This window comes from Mastigoproctus giganteus, chromosome 9, assembly GCF_048544385.1.
Source record: "Mastigoproctus giganteus isolate SK-2022 chromosome 9, ASM4854438v1, whole genome shotgun sequence".
Taxonomy (NCBI): Eukaryota; Metazoa; Arthropoda; class Arachnida; order Uropygi; family Thelyphonidae; genus Mastigoproctus; species Mastigoproctus giganteus.
This window is the reverse complement of record NC_143583.1, coordinates 85,334,190-85,353,620: the sequence shown is the minus strand read 5'-3', so window position 1 is coordinate 85,353,620 and position 19,431 is coordinate 85,334,190. Positions and strand designations below refer to the sequence as shown.

Below are 19,431 nucleotides of genomic sequence, written 5' to 3'. Positions count from 1 at the left end.
TACCCATGGACTGGAGATGTGCAAATGTGACACCAATTCACAAAGGAGGATCAAAGGGCAACACAAGTAATTATAGACCTTTTAGTTTAACTTCTATTCCAGGAAAATTAATGGGGGCACTGGTTAAAGAAGCACTGCAGGATCATCTAGACAAGACTTCAGTTATAGCTCGGACACAGCATGGTTTTGTTAAGGGGAAGTCTTGCCTGACCAATTTGATTGGATACTATGATGCAGTCACATATGAACTGGATGCAGGGAATAACTTTGATATTATATACTTGGATCTTAGAAAGGCTTTTGATACTGTTGCACATGGAAGACTGCTGCACAAATTGGGGCAGTAAGGCATTGAAGGAAAATTGCTGCTATGGATAAAGGGGTGGGTGAGGGGGAGAAGACAGAGAGTGGTAATCAATGGACACTGCTCATCGTGGACTAATGTTATTAGTGGAGTCCCTCAGGATTCAGTATTGGGTCCATTGTTGTTTTCTGTATTTATAGATGATATTGATGATGGCATATCAAGCTTAATGTCCAAGTTTGCAGATGATACGAAGGTTGGCAGGGCTGTTAAGGACACTAATGACAGTACGCTGATGCAACAGGAACCAGAAAAGTTGAGCAGATGGGCTGAGAGGTGGCAAATGAAGTTTAACATTGACAAATGTAAAGTACTACATATGGGAAGCAGCAACCCCAGAGTGACGTATAAACTCTGTGGTACTACACTGACAGTGTTAGAAAACGAAAAGGACCTGGGGGTAATTGTGCAGGCAGATATGAAATTTTCTGAGCAGTGCAGATGGTCTGCAAGAGTAGCTCATAGTGTCTTGTCAATGATATACAGGAATTTTTCTAGCAGGAAGGAGGTGATTATCCCCTTATATAAGGCAATGGGTCAGGCCACACCTTGAGTACTGTATACAGGTCTGGAGGCCTCATTTTAAGAAGGATGTAGAGCTGTTGGAATGAGTACAGAGAAGGACGAGATTAGTGAATGGAACAAAGGGTTGTTGTTACAAAGAAAGGCTTAAATTTTGCAAATTACATTGTCTGGAGACTAGGCAACTGTGAGGTGATCTGATTGAGGTGTATAAAGCCTTGAATGGTTTAAGCATGCTCAGTGCTGATGGAATTTTTCCTCTTGCTCAGAATAATCATTTGAGAGGGCATAAATTCAAATTGAGGAAAGAGAGATGTAGGATAGATGTGTGGAAGTTTGCCTTTAACCAGCGGGTGGTAGGTTGGTGGAACAGACTTCCATCCTTTGTTGTGGAAGTTGATAGCCTAAATAAATTTAAGGCTGAGCTGGACATGTACTTGGAATGAACGGAGGGGTGAAATGGGAGCGGTTTTTTATTGTTTTGGCTGATGCTAATTCTGGAGGATCCACTAATAAATTTAGTCCAAGAACAATGGTCCCCGTTGATAACCACTCCCTATCTCCCCCACTGACTCATCTCTTTATCCCTAGTCATAACTTGACTCTAATGCTGCACTACACGAGGTGTGTCAATAAAGTTCCTGGACTGGTGCAGTTTTTTGCAGTGAGTGTGAAAATAAGCAGAAGTGGTGGTATGTTGTAGTTCAAACTGCCTGCAACAGATGGTGGTACAGAGATTGGCAAGTAGGCTAATAGGTTGCAAGTAACAACCAGTTTCATTAATAGCATTAACATTTCTTGTCATAATTTTGCAATAGAGCGATGAACAAATATCATATTTTGTTTAACTTGGAAAAATCTGCAACAGAAACATATGAAGCGTTAAAAACTGTGTGTGGTGATGAAAATTTAAGCCATGCCAGTGTTCTTGAATGGTATAAGCAGTTCAAAGACAGACATTAAGATGTTTGCGATGACCTGAGAAGTGGTTTGTTATTTGGTTTTTAGGAGCATTAACAACTAAAGCCATATTGCTCCTGGGATATTCAGTGGTCATGGGCTCGAACCCCGGTCTAATCAAGAAGCATGTGCTACGCACTGCTGCTCCTGCCCACCTGGCTACGGAGGCGCCCTGAGAAGTGGGCATCCATCAATCTCTCGACAAAGTTGCAAAAGTTTGGGAAATCGTGGCAAGGGATTGTTGTTTGATCCTCAGATATGAATAAGGTGATTGTAAAATTTTGCATGAAGATTTAGGGAAAAGCAAGGTCTGTGCAAAATTTGTGCCCCGTTGCCTCGTGTGAGTAGAAGCAATGACTAGTGTCATCATAGAAGGACTTCATCCAGACTTTTCAAGCAATCCTGTTGTCCTTGACTGTATTGTCTCTGGAATTGAGTGTTGGAAGTTTTTGTACTCCCCAAAGAATGAGGGCATGCTGTGAACTTAAAATCATCACCAAGTCCCAGAACATTTTGTTTACAGAAGTCCAGAATCAGGACAATGCCGGTCATGTTTTTTGACAAACAGAGCATGATTCACAAGGAATTCATACCTGAAGGGGAGAAAGTTAATGCTGTGTTCCACATACAAGTACTTCAAAGACTATTGAAGCACATTTCCTGGGTGAGGCCACAATTTTGAGAGAAAGGCAGCCGGTTCTTGTTGCACAACAGTGCACATCCATTTCCTTTATTATTGCATCATAGTATTGGACCTCATTGTGATGCCTATCATAATCTCAAAGAACATAATAACCTATACTTGATGATAGAGAAGATGGGACTAATGTGATATCACACCGTTCATCTCCACAGTATTATTAAAGTTATTCAAGAGTTGTCTAAAAGGTGCCACTTATTCTTACAGTAAAGTGTGCTATAACTTCTATAGTTCAGTATATTTCCTGATTTCAAACTCATGCCATGATGTAAGAGAATGCAAATGCGAACAGTGGTCTAAGGGGACGACTGCATTTAGGAGCAGAAATCAAAAGGCCTTTAAATTTGTTTACATGATTAATGTCTGTGCCTGTATTTGGGTCTGTCTTCGGCAGTTCATCAAAAGTTGGAAACAGAAAGGCCCTAGTCAAGAAATGCCCACACAGAAGTTACTAAAAAGATTACTAGTATCACATTCTAACCCTCAAGTTAAAAATTGCTCACTTTGAAAGATTATGTGATGTAACGGACACTTTTCATGAGACCAGTGTGATACATACAATACTGAGTTTGTTAATGGACCGTCCAGTGATATTGTAACTTGAGCTCGACTGACTTTGACATACTGGCTGTTTCGAGAAGCTATGGCAAAGCATTTCACAGTAATAAATGGCTCCTCTATTCAACTCTCTCACTGAAAATTTTTTGAATGGATATTTACCATTTTAGAAAACCAGCGATAAGAGATAATGATAACGAAAGTTAATTGAAATTGGCAAAAAAATGAATCATTAAGAAATACTGGAATGGATGTATCAAAATTATGCATGATGGCAGTTTTGTGTACTGGAGTTGCCAGCTGCTGTATGTACTCTGGTACCGTTATCTAGTATGAAAGTTTTGTTCCGAGAAACATTAGGCAGGCATGAACAGATAGTTCCAAATGTGTAATTATAACAGTGAAATAACTGCAGTCACAGAATAAATGTTCCACCTAACTGAATACATTGAATGTAACATTGGCTACCATCTACAGCAGTCAGTGGCTGTACAAGCAACTACAGAAGAGACCTATAAATTATATGATGAAATTTATTAGCTATTCAAATGGGTCTCCTTTGAAGTAATCTTCAAAGGAGATCCATTGTATATATACTGATTCTAGCGTTTCTTGCAACTTATGGAACTATTCCTAATAGGCTTCTTTCAGAATTTTTAATAGTTCCTGTGTTGTGTTCTGAATTATATCCTTAGTCTTTGTAAGCTTGTGACCTTTCAAGTAGGCCTTTAAGCTTGGGAAGTATTAAAAAAAATGCACACATACACAGGTCCAGTGAATAGGGTAAATGGGGGACCACGGTGATGGAGTGTTTTGCAAGTAATTCTTGAATAGAAAGCACAAATTTTGCAGGCCATTGTCATGATGCAAGTGCCAATTCCCTGAAATCTTTCCTGGGTATTTTCTGCAAACAGCATTGCACAGTCGCTGTCCAACTATTTTTTAGTATTTCTAGATCATGCAGGAGAAATTTATAATGAACAATGCCCGATGAGTCAAAAAATATAATAAATAAACATAATTTTCAATAGAGAACACTGGGCCTTCATATCCAAGTAATAGTCATACACCCATGATTCGTACTACATCATCACTAGTAATGATGAAAAACAGTGTTGATCAGCTGCAGCACATTTACTTGGGAACTCAGTGATCAGTGAGAATGTAGGGCACACGGACTTGGCTGAAATACATTGCATTCCCAAATCTTGTGTTAAAACTGATTGACATGTCCCACAACAAATGCCAGTTTCACTAGACATTTTGCAGATAGTTGAATGTCAATCACTCCTGATCAGATGAAGAATGCAAATCATTGATTTTTTAAAGTTGAAGGTGACTTGAGCAATGATCATGCATGCCAGACAAGTGACCCTCTTGATTCTGGCTACCTTGAAATTCTGCACACACATGGCAGAATTTACCAGATAATCAGTTATAACCAGTTATCCAGATAATCTAGTTAGCCAGAATAAAGTGTAGGCACCACATGCTACTTCTATTTCTTGTTTGAATGGATCACATTGTTGAACAAAAGGAAAAAAACCAATGCCATTTGTCGTACTTATGATACAGAGGGACCCAAAAGACTGTGATGGTGATTTACTTTTTTAATGTGAATAATGAGACCAATCCTTCATGATGATGGTATGCCAGTTTTGGTACCACTACAGCATGGACTAGATTCTTTACAAGACCACGTGAAATTAAGTGGTGTGATTGATAACCTGAGAACTTCAGCCAGTCCCAAGTACATGCCTAACAAAGAGGTGTGGGAGCCGGAAATGTTTACCCAGGATGAGTTTGATGACCTCATTAAAGATATAGACCTCAACAAAGTTACATTGAGATGAACTTCAGAGAATTTCCTTACTTAAATGAAAAATTTCCAAAGATCAGTGCAGTGAATGTGAAAGAGGTGATCTTTCAGGTCAGATCCTCAAATCAGAGAGCTTCTGCAGCATGAAAGCTTTGAAAAAATACCACAATGTCAGTCACTTTTCAAATGACTTTGTGGAAACTTTTTGGGTAACCATAGGTCTCCCACATACAAAGATGATGTTCAGAAACTGCTTAATTTATACAAAGAAATGGGATATCATGTCATCAAAACTTTATTTCTTGCATTCATGTTTAAACTTTTTTTTTGAAAACTTTGGCACAGTGAGTGACAAGCAGAGGGAAGATTCCATCGAGATATTAAGTCAGTGGAAAATTACCACCAAGGTTTTTGGAATGAATATATTGGCAGACTAATGCCGGATGTTGTATTACATTTTTAAATTGTACATACCTTTTTTTTTACAATAATGTACTTTATTATTTTAACTATATTTATAAAGTTTATTGGAGTTTAAAATGTAAAAGTGATAAGGTAATTGTAACCAGTCTCATCTTTTTTAGTGAAATTGTCATAATTAAATTGTACTGATATTATCAGTACAAGTTAATTGTGTCATATTGCGAAAACTACAATTTAAAAAAAAGAAAGAGAGAGAGAAAATGTATTTGAAATGAGTGGGCAAAAGTGGTTTTAAAAAATGTTTAAATCTTTCACTAGTATAATCAGATAAAAATTATTGCTTTCTCTTGTTGTCTCTCTAACATGCTGAAAAGAAAACAGTCATCCAACAATAAATCCAGAAAATGTCTATTACTCTCTGAGTGAACAGCCCACAAATTCTATTCAATAGTTGTAAAGTTAGAATCCCCCATTATAATAAGACACTTATTTATTGGCCTGTTCTCATTTTTGTTTTCCTAGTGCTCGTCACACCAAACTGACTCAACATTACACTGGCCTCCCACTTGAATTGGGTACACTTCCTTAGATTCTGTGGACTTCTTAACTAAGAGTATAACTCCTCTCCACCCCTGCTATCCTGTCGTTCTCTACAATATCCGCATTTCATGACTTAACCAATATGTCAAATTCCTCAAGTTCATTTACTATACTTCTGCGGCGCCTCCGTAGCCAGGTGGGAAGGAGCAGCAGTGCATAGCACATGCTTCTTGATTAGACCGGGGTTCGAGCCCGTCACCACCAAATATGGAGGATACGGAAAGGTCAGGGAATGACCACCGCATATCCCGGAGCAATATGGCCTTAGTTGCTAATGCTCCTAAAAACCAAATAACAAACAAACAAACTATACTTCTGGCAAAATATAAGTTGCTTATTTTTGCTCTTAGTAACCATAACACAGCTGATGTATTTGCTTGTTCCATGAGGATCTCCCAGCAAGCCCTGTAATACCCCCACACCTTGTTTTTCAGGCAGTTTTATGTCCCAGTAGAAGCAACACAAGAATTAGTTTCACCTATGCTTACAGCTACTGTTAAACTATTAGTCTGTGTATCCCTCCCCAAACTATCACTTTTTAGACCCACCTAATACTGCCTTGACAGCATCAGCAAGTACTTTTGTGCCTGTTCAGTTTAAGTGTATCCCATTCCTATAAAAACAGTCCCTTTAGCAGTACAAGAATCACTTTCACCTTTGCATGCAGCTGCCATTAAACTATTTGTCTGTGTGTCCCCCACCACACACACAAACTAGCAGTTTTGATCCAGCTGATACTTTCTCAATAGCATTAACAAGTATTCTTCCACCTCTTGTATTTAGATGTATTCCATCCCTTTAGTAAGCACAGACCGTGCTTTGAAAATACTACCCATGAGCTTTGCACAGTCTCTCCAGGTCTGAATTGATTGACATGGCTCCACCCCTAGCCCAGACCTCACTTCTGTGATTTTTGAACTTTTCCAAACTTGAAAATTTGTTTTTTATGGAAGGAAAAAAAATGCTTCAACTGCTATTATAGATTGTTGAGGATGCTGTTTTGAAAATGAAACTAATTTCAAGGCTAGGAAAACCTCTAACCTTTAAATAACAGTACAGGCATTTTTTTCAGTCTGCCTTCATATTATAGTAATTATATTAACTGAACTTGCCCATTTACAGAAGAATAGCCTAGTTATGCTATATTATAATTATATGAATATGTTATGGTCACACATTTTTTAAAATAATAGATATTTTTAGTTTGATTGTGCTGAATTCCTGAAATTAATCAGTAAGAAAATTCAGAGTTTAGCTGCTTCACAATAGCTAAAAGTACGCCCTTAACAATTTGAAATCCTCCTATTATTCCTCATCATGTTTAATTACATTGAAGGCAGGAACATTACATGGCTCAATGCAGAATTCCTGTTATATCCTAACATTATGACAGCAGGGAACTTCTTTAGTTGCTGCTTTGGCAATAATGAAGAAAGTTTCCCGAGTTGAGCAATAAGCATTGAGTTGATATTGACATCTCCATTATCATGGGTGGGGGGGGGCTCACTTTCCAGGCTTATGTGACATTCAGTTTGAATTACAGTAGCCATTAGTCAATTAAAAGCAAATATAAGACATCCATCAGGAACTACAATGTGGTTTCCTATAGTCATATAATTAGCTCATATAAGAGCTAAAGCATTAGCACTCGAAGCGCAGGTCTTAAGAGTAATTTCTAAACTAAAAATGTGGTACTCTTCATGTTTCTCCCCCCCCCCCCCCCACCACCAATCCTTTTATATGATGACATATTAGTAACCCACCAAATTTGGTTCTAGCTATACAGAAGAACAGAATGAAGATTCTGCTAAAACAAATGGAAAATTTTCCTGGAAAGAAAATTCACGAAGAAGAGATTCCAGGTACTTAATGTTTTTCTATAAATATAGTAAATTCCTGTTATAGTACTTTTGAAGGGACCAGCTCCAAAGAGCAGTATAAGCAGGAAAGCATTATAATTAGGACCTCTCCCATTCCATCTGGAGGCTACTTTTCATCAGTATTTGGCAGATAGCATTGTGAGTTAGCTTTCCTGCAATGGTTTATATGTACTTTGCAAACCTGCTCATATACTTAATTACACATGCTTTTTTGGCGCCTTCAATTTTTTTTTGTCTCCTCTTAAAAAGGAAAAAAAAAAATTTTTTTTAAAGGTTTTATTAAACTAAACATATCTTGAGTATTAGTAATTTGAAAATGAAATGCACAAGACATAATTCTTATGGGTTTTGGTAATTAACTATATAGTATCGGTGTAAATACACCATAGTTGTAACTATATAGTATCGGTGTAAATACACCATAGTTGTAACTATATAGTATCGGTGTAAATACACCAAGGCAACCACAATATGAGATACAATTAAAACGATGCCTTCTACACTACTTATGTAGTTCAAATTTATGGGTTAACTATGGTGTATTTACACTGATATTATATAGTTAATTACCAAACCCCATAAGAATTATGCCTTGTGCATTTCATTTTACCAACACCCTTTGGCATCTCTCATATTGTGGATATAACTTCGCAACCGTGATGGCATGTTGTATTACCAGGGTACCTGCCCGCCCACTGATGATGAAGCCTGATAGCTTCGAAACGATCGTCTGGGTGGTGGTATCCCCTGAAAATAAATAACAGTAGTCTTCTCTGCTAGAGAAGCGTTGTTTATTTGAAGTAGTGCAATACCGCTGTCTCGTTGTGAAGGCAACCACAATATGAGATACAATTAAAACGATGCCTTCTACACTACTTATGTAGTTCAAATTTATGGGTTAATTATGGTGTATTTACACCGATACTATATACTTGATTATTAGTGTATAAGCTTAATAAATAAGTATCAACAATTGATCGCTAGTGAGTGGCACTTACATGTGTTCTCACCCACTGCATGATCAAAAAGAACTTCTGGTGAAAGCAATCTTAAACAGGCCAAGCAAGCTGATATAATTCTAGGCATGTTATCCTCAATCTTGTACAAAGTCTGTTCATGTTCTCTCTCTCTCTCTCTCTCTCTCTCTCTCTCTCTCTGCGCCTCCGTAGCCAGGTGGGCAGGAGCAACAGTGCGTAGCACACGCTTCTTGATTAGACCAGGGTTCGAGCCCGTGACCACCAAATACGGAGGATGTGGAAAGGTCAGGGAATGACCACCACATATCCCCGGAGCAATGTGGCTTTAGTTGCTAATGCTCCTAAAAACCAAACAATGACGATGACGACATCCTTATTATTTTAATTTTCTGATCCAAATCGAGTGCTTTCCTTTTCTTGGTACATTTACTAGTACCACTGTCACTTATTCTCTTAGTCGGCACCATGATAATGGTCAAAATGAAATTTTCTGAAAAGAACTTCACAGAGTTGAAGTGAAAACTCACTGTTATCACTCCACACGAGCTCACGTTTTACTAAAGCACATTTCTGGAGGTCACTATCATAAAAACAATTTGCACTTTTCGGTTTGTTGGGCTTTTCTGTTAGTGCAAGCAGTTATAAACAGATAGTAAACTCGATCTTATTGCATTTGTGATAATACTGATACTGGAATTCTGTGGGTTTTTACGTTATTGTGGTGAAATGTGTTCCCCTTCACTGAAACCTTCAAAAAAAGCATAAATAAATTTTAAGAATCTTCTCTTCTTTCCTATTTTTTTCCCTTGTTACTCCGTATCTTACTTGTGCAATTTGTGTGTGCTGTGATCATTGTTATTGATTGCTTATTATTATTTTTTTTGTTTGTTTGTTTGTTTTAAATTTTACAATCCTAAAAAAAAAAATATATATATATATATATATATATTTGACTGAAAAAAAATTTATGTAAGTCCAAAGTTGCATAAGTTGGGGACTTACTGTATAGAAAAATGTTCAGAAATCTATGTAAAAAATATGCCGATAAATAAAAAAAGAAAAAAAACTTACCATGCACTACTCACATCTCCAATACAATGCTTCCCTTTATTTTTTTATGATGTCCATTTTAAATCTAATAGCTTCCCTTTATTTTTTACGATGTTGCGTAGGGTTTGGTCACCAACATTATAATGGTTCTTTATAGATTTAACGGATGAACCATTTTCAAACTTTTGAATAATTTCAAGTTTTTATTTAACTGAAAGTGCAATTCTTTTGCGTTCACCCATCATTTTTGCAATTTCGAAACAAAAAAATATATATTTACTATTAAAAAAAAATCTTGACATCCCTGACATAAATAACAAAACAAAATTTGTCTTTTTGCGGTGCAACGGAACGCAACAATCAATGCAATGCACTAAAACAAACTAAACATTTGTTTTCTCTCTCTCTCTCTCTCTCTTTTTTATTTTTTTTAAATTTTTAATAGCGACAGGTCTTGCAGTGCATAGCACACGCTTCTTGATTAGACCGGGGTTCGAGCCCGTCACCACCAAATACAGAGGATGCGGAAAGGTCAGGGAATGACCACCACATATTCCCGGAGCAATATGGCCTTAGTTGCTAATGCTCCTGAAAACCAAACAGCAGCAGTAGCGACAGGTGTGAAGACAGTGGGGGGGGTAGCAAGATAATAGGTACACTAATCTTCCAGTGGTGACTTATAATGCCACTTCTTGTCGCTTATTTATGACTTGCAAAACATCTGTTTATACCTGTTCTAGTTTATTACTTGAATTTTATGATTTCTGGGTGTTTTTTTTTTTTTTTTAATTTGGAGTCTTTAACTGTCCTGGTTAATCCACTTCTTGGTTAAACCAGTCCTGGTAAATCGAGAGTCTGTTGTATAAACAAACCCATCTATGCCCAGAAGGTAGCATGGAGATGTTCCATTGGAACCCAAACAGAAATGACTATACCACAAAAAGAGTCATTCACTCCCATTGCACGGTCATCCTGTTAAGCTAGCAAAAACCTGCACAGAAGGATCAATCAGCTGCCGCTCCAATATCTGTACCTCCTAGTACTCCACTACCTCCAAAACAAAGTGGCAAAGAAATAAAAAAAAATATAAAAAAATCCTGTTAAGCCACTTGTAATGCAAGAAATAATGTAAGTTAAGGAGGTACAGGACAAATCTGTCCTAGAACTCTTTGCAGAAGACAAAGAAGAAATGGACACACACACCAACACCCATTCTTCCTAAAGAGATATAAATCCAGTACTAAGAAAACAAAGCCCTCAAGCCTTGGGAAGTCACCAGATGGATCAAATAACCATAACCCCCTTCCAGTCTATGCCTCTAAGGTAACCATCACCTTAGAGGCCGTAGAAGTTTGCCTTACAGTTGGATTTCTCCTAACTGTTTGTTCCATATATTTGCCACCTGAGAATGACATATAGGCCGCGTTGATGATCTCGTTAAGCAATTGCCACCCCCTTTTCTATTATTAGGGAATTTCAGTGGATGTAATACTCTGTGGGGGTCGTGCTGACACCAAGAAGGGGGGTCAGATTATCAAGCATAAGCTTGAAGACAATGATCTGGGGCTCCTAAATATGGGTTCAAACACCTTCCATATGTCTACCCATACATTTACTGCGATAGATCTCTCTATATGCTCCCATCTCTCATTCCTCTTTGGATATGTGAGGTGGATGATAACCTTTACGATAGTGATCACTTCCCTGTATTATCTATGCTTTCCAATGGGAGATTATTTCACCCGTCTAGGATACCATGGTCAAAGCTCAATAATACTGACTGGATTGCCTTCAGACATCTAGCAACATTTTATACGATCACAGTTAGCCAAGAGCCAATTAATGATGCAGTTGTGTACATCAAAGCAGTGGCAATTGCAATTCCGAAGACTTCAACTCGGTTTCTGCGATTTCCAAAACCATAGTGAAATGGAGATTGCACAGCAGCAAGAAGGGCTCAAAACAAAGCATGGGGAATATTTCATTGTTACCCCACTCAAACGTCCACGTGTCAAAGCACATTATGTTAGACGTCAGAGTCAGAAGGAATCTTGGATCCGCTTCATTTCTTCTATCTCCCAAACGTCACCTAGGCTTGTCCAAGATAAAGTCCGGAAAATAAAGGGCACATACACGTACAATACATCGATCCTAGAACATAATGGATGTGCAATTGCGAACACTCTAGGAGAGACATTTGCCAAAGTGTCTGCATTGGGCCAGATAACATCCATTATGAAATGGTTAAATATCTTGCAACTGGATTGGTTGCTCTGTCTGTACAACAGAATATATCTTGAAGATCAGTTTCTGTACTCCTGGCATAAGGCAATCGTTCTTTCCTTCTGTAAGCCAGGATAGGATCCTAACATTCTGAACAACTGCCGTTCCATTGCTCTGACAAGCTGCTTGTACAAGATCCTGTAGAGGATGGTCAATGCGTGGTTCATGGTATTTAGAAGAAAATAACCTCCTTTCCAAAGTACAATGTGGCTTCCAAAGGAACAGGTCAACACTCGACCATCTAATAAGATTGGAAACATCTATTTGAGATGCTTTCCTGAAACACAAGCACCAGATGTCAGTTTTCTTTGATGTGGAAAAAGCATATGACATGGCTTGAAGATTTGGAATTAAAAGATATCTGTAATCTTGTCCTTAGGGGTCATCTAGCCCTCTTTATTAAACTGCTCCTTCCAAGTTCATGTTGGAGCCATTCTCTCTCACCCTTTTTGCCAAGAAGAGGGAATTCCACAAGGATGCATTTTGAGTATTATGCTTTTGCTATCAAAGTTAATTCTGTTACTGAACAACTTCCTCTAACTATAAACAGTGCCCTCTTCATTGATGACTTTACCATCTTCTCACAGTCATGTAATGTGGGGGTCATTGAAAGGCAATTGCAACATGCCATTGACCATGTCAGCTCTTGTGCAGTGGCTAATGGTTTCAGGTTCTCTCCTCAGAATACTGTCTGCATACACTTTGTCGCAAACCGAACCTTCACCCTTAACTCAAACTTGGACAAAACGACTAAACATCATTCCAGTAGCACTCCTGAGAAAATTCTTAGATCTTATATTTGATAATAAGTTGACATTCCTTCCATGTATCCATCAACTCTGGAAAAGGCCCACCAGGGGACTGAATCACCTACATGCTATTGTGTCAAATAAGTGGGGAGCAGACTGCTGCACTTTACTCCACCTCTATCGTGCACCTGTCCAATTTAATAGGCTATGTGTTGGGTTCCAAGTGTACGCATCAGCAAGAGTCATCATATTATGATGACTAGACCCAGTTCACCATCAAGCCGTCCGCATCATTACTGGAGCATTTCAAACACCAGAGTTTATACATTGAAGCAAGCGAACCACCACTATTGCAATTGTCATTAAAATATACTTTTTAACTGAAATCCCTGCCAGACAACCCTACTTGGACAAGGTTTTGAGCCACTATGGGGAAACTCTTTATAACACCCATCAGACTGTTCAGAGAGCTTAATACGGTAATCCCTCGATTGATGCACTAAATTTTTTTTATACCAAAAATCAGTTAGTGTGGTACAAAAATTCAATTAATGCGGTAGCTATAATGCAAGTCCATATTTTTCGAGTGTTTATTTAGTCACCGCTTTAGTTTCTGTCTGTTTTTTTAAAGCGTTAATTTAGTCACCGCTTTAATTTCTGTCTGTTTTTTTAAAGTGTTAATTTAGTCACTGCTTTAATTTCATATAACTGAAATCTGAAAGATAATATTTTCTTTGTAAACTGCGAGTTTTCTTATGTATGGTTGTCTGCTGAATTAATTTAGCAAATTCCAGACAACCATATCAACTGTTAACAGTACATGTACATATTTTTTTTTTTTTTGTTTTTTTTCTTAAAAGTTTTACTAATACGTAATTTACCCTCAGCTATGAGCAAAAGAAATAGTGAAGTGAAAAGCAATTGTATAAAGAAGAGTCAAAGTTATTTCCTTAGAAAAAAAAAACTAGAAATAAGAGAAAAAAGCATGAACGCTGTGATAGTAGAGTAAAAATGAGACAGGACCATGGGATGGGTGAATCAACAATACGAACAATTTTGAGCAAAATGGATGAGTACAAAGAAAAGGGTATGGTTGCACCAAGTTCCAAATGTATGCACACAACTCGAAATAGAAGCCTTGCAATGATTGAAATGGAGTGACTGTTGTCTATTTGGATTGAAGATTGTAACAAAAACGAATCCCTCTAAGTAACTTAGAGGGACTTAAATGCATCGTCTCTTCTCGTCTTTGAAAGAAAAGGCACAGAAGATGAAAAAGGGTACAGTGAAGAATTCGGTGTTTATTCTGGATGGTTTGAGAGGTTTATAAAAAGAACCAGCCTGCATAATGTTTGAATCACAGGTGAAGCTGCAAGCGCAGATAAAGAGGCAGCTTAAAAATATCCAGACACTTTGAAGGAAATTGTGAAAGAAGGAAGTTATAGTGATCAACAAATATTTAACATTGATGAAACCAGATTGTTCTGGAAGTGAATGCTTTCTAAGACTTTCTTGGCTAAAACAGAAAAATCACAACCTAGTTATAAAGTCGGCAAAGATTGGGTTACACTTTTATTAGGGAGGAATGCTGAGGGAGATTTAAAATTAAAGCCCATGCTCGTTTATTGCACACAGAATCCTAGAGCTCTTAAAAGGTTAAATCAAGGATCACTCCCCGTAATTTGGCAATCTAACAAGAAAGCATGGATAATTAAAGCTCTATTCAAAGAATGGTTCACAGGTTATTTTTGTCCAACAGTTGAAATTATTGCAGAAAAAATAATCTTGACTTTAAAGCTTTATTAATGTTGGTCAGTGCTTCTGGTCATCCCATTGCTCTTGATTCCTATTGTCAAAATATCAAAGTGATATTTTTACCACCTAATACAACTTCCTTGCTGCAGTCGATGGATCAAAAGCCTATCGCAACTTTTAAAGCTTATTACCTGAGAAGGACTTTAAACAGGCAATTCAACGTTTGGAGAGAATGCAATTTCATTGATAGAATTTTGGAAAAAGTATAGCATCAAAGATGTCATTGAAAACATTCATCAGTCATGGCTTGAACTTACATCAAGCAATATGAGAGCCGTGTGGAAGCATCTTCTTCCTCACTGTGCAAATGAATTTAAAGGGTTTCCAAAAGAAATGAAAGGCATTGATGAAGAAATAACTCACATTGCAAAGGACCTTGGTTTTAATGAGTTAGACAACCAAAATGTTAAAGAATTAATTGAATCCCATTCTGAAGAACTTAGCAGTGGTATTCTTCTAAATGTAGATAACCAACGAGCATATGAAGCTGCCGATGATTGTCAAGGTGATGCAACTCCTACCCACAAGAAAGAGATCACTCGAAAGGAGTTTGAGATTTTTCGCACTATCGAAGTTTTTAAGCAGCAATGCTTAGATCAGCGTTTCCCAAACTTTTTAGTCATGGAACACTTTCATCTCAATGTATTTATAGAACACTTGCAAAACACAATTTAGCGGGAGCCGAAGAACTGTTTGCTAATATTTTATTACATACGATGCACTGTGCATCAGGAGCATCATTATTTACAACACATGTAAAGCCAAAATTCAAATAACTGTCATCATACTTTTGTTTTGGTCTTTTATTAGTTAGTTCCTGTTTTTTTCACTTCGGATTTTTTGGGGATTGTTCAACCACAAATCTATGGTCATTTATTTTAATAATAATATTTCGAAATACTGATAATTATTTTTTTATACAAGGAAGTGATTTAGTTATGATGTTGATTTGCTTCTTCCTCTCCTTCAACCACTTGTACTCCAGGCTAAATCGCATATGAATGGCATATTAGATCACTACTTTTTCGCAGATGTCATTACCTCTACGCATAAAGTGAAGTGTTCCGCGGTCTATTTGATTAAAAAAAATAATGTTAAAAATTATAATGATTCAAAAGTGGTGAACCCTACAAATATGCAAAATTTATTTATTTTATTATTATTTTTTTTTTTAATTATTAATTTCAATTTTTCATGGAACACTAGTGTTCTGCAGAACACAGTTTGGGAAACTCTGGATTAGCTGCTGATCATGATGTAAAATGCAGCAGTCAAATTTATTGAAAAGTGGAAGCTTTAATTCCTTATCAACAGATGTACTATAAGAGGAAGAAGGAGAATACACATCAAACTACACTTACTAAATTTTTTTTTTTAAAAAAAGTAGAATAATTTTGCTTTATTTAACTTTTAATTTTGTTTAATTTTTATTGTGCTTTGTAATTATAATTTGTTGAAAAAAAATTTAAAAAATACAGTGCTGTATATTTTCGAGAATAAATTAAAAAATAAAGTCACGGAACCAATTACATTATTTTCCATAGGTTATTAAGTTCGATTAGTGTGACACTTTTGTGAGACGCATTAAGTGCACTAATCGAGGGATTACTGTATCATGCTAGACAATGTTGTCCATTCACCAAGGCAAATACTTCCACCCTGGTATATTCACGCACCATCGTGCGATTACTCCATTAAAAATTGGGGTAAGGCCATCACCCATCTTCTGTCTACGAACAACTCTATGCTGCACACCAAGCCAAATACTATGACTTCTTGCCTGTCTTGACCGATGGCTCAAAATCAGAGTCATCTATTGGATCTGCTGCTATCTTCTCAGATAAAACTATATCTGGGAAGCTTTCTCATGAGTGCAGCATATATACAGCTGACTTGTATGCTGTAGTGAACTAGCCTTGGACTACATTAAAACCCACAAGTACCAAAGTATGATGTATACTGACTCTTTAAATTTCAAAATATATAAGAGCAATTTAACTCAATCATTCCTACTTTGATAATATTTAAAAATATAAGAGATTTAATTCATGCCTTTTTATAGGAAGTTCTTCAGCCTGACACTCACATCAAATTAATCCAATTAATACATTATATCAAACTAAGTTTATGACACAATATTATGGTTTAAAATTGTTAATATATACGGGTTTCTTAAAAATAATCCTGTATTCAATTTCCATAATCTACTCAATGCCAAAAGGAAGAGCAAAGCGAGGTCGATGTACATCAGCCCACTAAAAACTAAACCATCCAGCAATAATGGACAGGAAATTGAGGACCATTGTCAAATTTACTAAAATATTTTTAGACTAAACTTCTTAATAAGGGACAAAGTTATTTCAGGATGGTCCGTGCTCACGAGAAGTAAAGTGACACTTAACAGTCTCCACTCTTCTTTTATACTAATAATAAGGTTCAGTTTAGTGTACCGTGAACGAGATTATTTTTATTAACCAATGTAAATGATGTTATTTACACATGCACATAAAGGTCCACTAGTCTGAAATTGTGTATGGTCTACGTACATTTATAGGTAATTATGATATTATAAAACTTTTATGTCTTATTTTAAAATTCAGTATAAAAAATTCAGATTCACTTTTCAATAAATTAAAAGACAAAAAGTTAGATAAAGATGATAAATTGTTTTCCCTAGACATTGTCTCATTATACACTAATGTAAATGTTAATTATTTGCTTGATACATTATGGGATTTGATTAACAGCAATTCCATAATATTGAATAAAACCAAATTACCAAAAATTGAAATATTTTATTTAATCGGATTTCTCATTCAAGCCAATTACATTGAATTTCAATCGAATATCTATAGACAAATTTTTGGACTCCCGATGGGATTAAGCCTTACTGGCCTTGTCACGGAAATTTACCTTAACAATATTGAACAAGTACCGTGACGATATCCTGGTCATTTCTCATAAAGATATTGTAATTAATGTCATGGATTCATTTAACAAGATTCATACGAGACTTAGGTTCACTTTAGAAGGTGAAAAACCGGGAGAGAAATCTATAAATTTTCTTAATTTTATGTTAACTAGGGTCAATGATAGCATACATTTTAAAATATACTGCAAACCAACAAACACAGGAAAATTTTTACATAATTCAAGTTATCACCCTTTTACTTATAAAAGAAGTATCATTTTTAACCAATTCTATGTTTACAAATATAGTTCTACACAGGAATCTCTTAATAATGAACTTAAAGAACTCTCTACAAGATTTTTGAACAGGGGATATACATTAGGTACAATAGAGAATATTCAACAACAGGCAAAACAAAAATCAGAAACGATTTCACTTAATAATAAAAGCATCACATAAAAATATTTTATTAAAGTTCCCAATGTACAACAATGGTATAAACAATTCATTACTATTTTGAAAAACACGGAACTTAAAATTGTTGCGCAACCCATAAGTAAAATCCAGATAGTACCGAAGATGAGGAAGAATACTACAGTTGTTAATATGGAACGTACCAACATAGTCTGCAACATTCCGTGTGGGGAGTGTAACTCTTTTTATATTGGTTCTGGCCAAAATTATCTTCAATGCAAATATAACAACACCAGGCATCTGTAAAGGCAAAAGGGGCAGGTGCATTTGAACTTTCCTTTTATGCCATCCATGAGAACCATATGTTTCTTTTTAATGAGGCAAGAATAATTAATACACAATATGAATATACAAAACTCTTGATAGCCGAAACACTTGATAGCTGAAATGAAGTTAAACCTTAATGCTATAAATGTATGTAGACCATACACAATTTCGGACTAGTGGACCTTTATGTGCATGTGTAAATAACATCATTTACATTGGTTAATAAAAATAATCTCGTTCACGGTACACTAAATTGAACCTTATTATTAGTATAAAAGAGAGTGGAGATTGTTAAGTTTCACTTTACTTCTCGTGAGCATGGACCATCCCAAAATAATTGTCCCTTATTAAGAAGTTTAGTCTAAAAATATTTTAGTAAATTTGACAATGGTCTTCAATTTCTTGTCCATTATTGCTGGGCGGTTTAGTTTTTAGGGGGTTGATGTACATCAACTTCACTTTCGTTTTAGACAGGAACGTGTTTTATACTTTACCACTTTTAGTCATCTGGTTAAGCCTTATACACTCAGTCAAATATCTGACAACAGCAATGTATCTGCTGTTTTTAGCTATTTAAAATCAATAAACCTTTTTACTTGCATTTAATGTTTACTTTTTATTGGTATTTCTTTATAGTTGTATATTTTATACCTTTTCATTCCTGTATCGTTATATATCCTGACATAGCAACCAAATTTGTTGGTCACTAAAAGCTTAACTGTTTTGTTTTATGTGACCTGGTTTTGGTGCATAGTTGTACCAAAACCAAAACATAGCCTTATTTGTTAATATGCCAATAATACCGAATCAGACCCATTCCTATTAAGATGATCCTGCAATACCTCAATAACCAATGACTCCATTATTTTCTCTGGAACAGAAGTCAAGCTTACAGAGTCATTTGCACACCTCCCCTAAATCCAAGGATGCTCTCATAATTATGGCTTACATCTCTTACTGCTGCTCTTAATATAACTGGATAAATCCCATCATGTGCTTTATTTAATTTTTTTAATATTTAATATAACTGGATAGATCCCATCACGTGCTTTATTTACTTAGCTTCAGCAATATCTCTT

At 36.2% G+C, this 19,431-nt stretch overlaps 1 protein-coding gene across 1 annotated transcript in view; it reads left to right on the top strand.

Moving 5' to 3' along the window:
• Positions 1 to 19,431, top strand: part of LOC150080515 (uncharacterized) — a 398,298-nt gene that overhangs the window by 315,918 nt on the left and 62,949 nt on the right. The window contains exon 14 of the mRNA XM_090381933.1: positions 7,725 to 7,808. Within this exon, the coding sequence (XP_090238059.1) occupies positions 7,725 to 7,808 (84 nt within the window). The remainder of the gene's footprint in view (positions 1 to 7,724; positions 7,809 to 19,431) is intronic.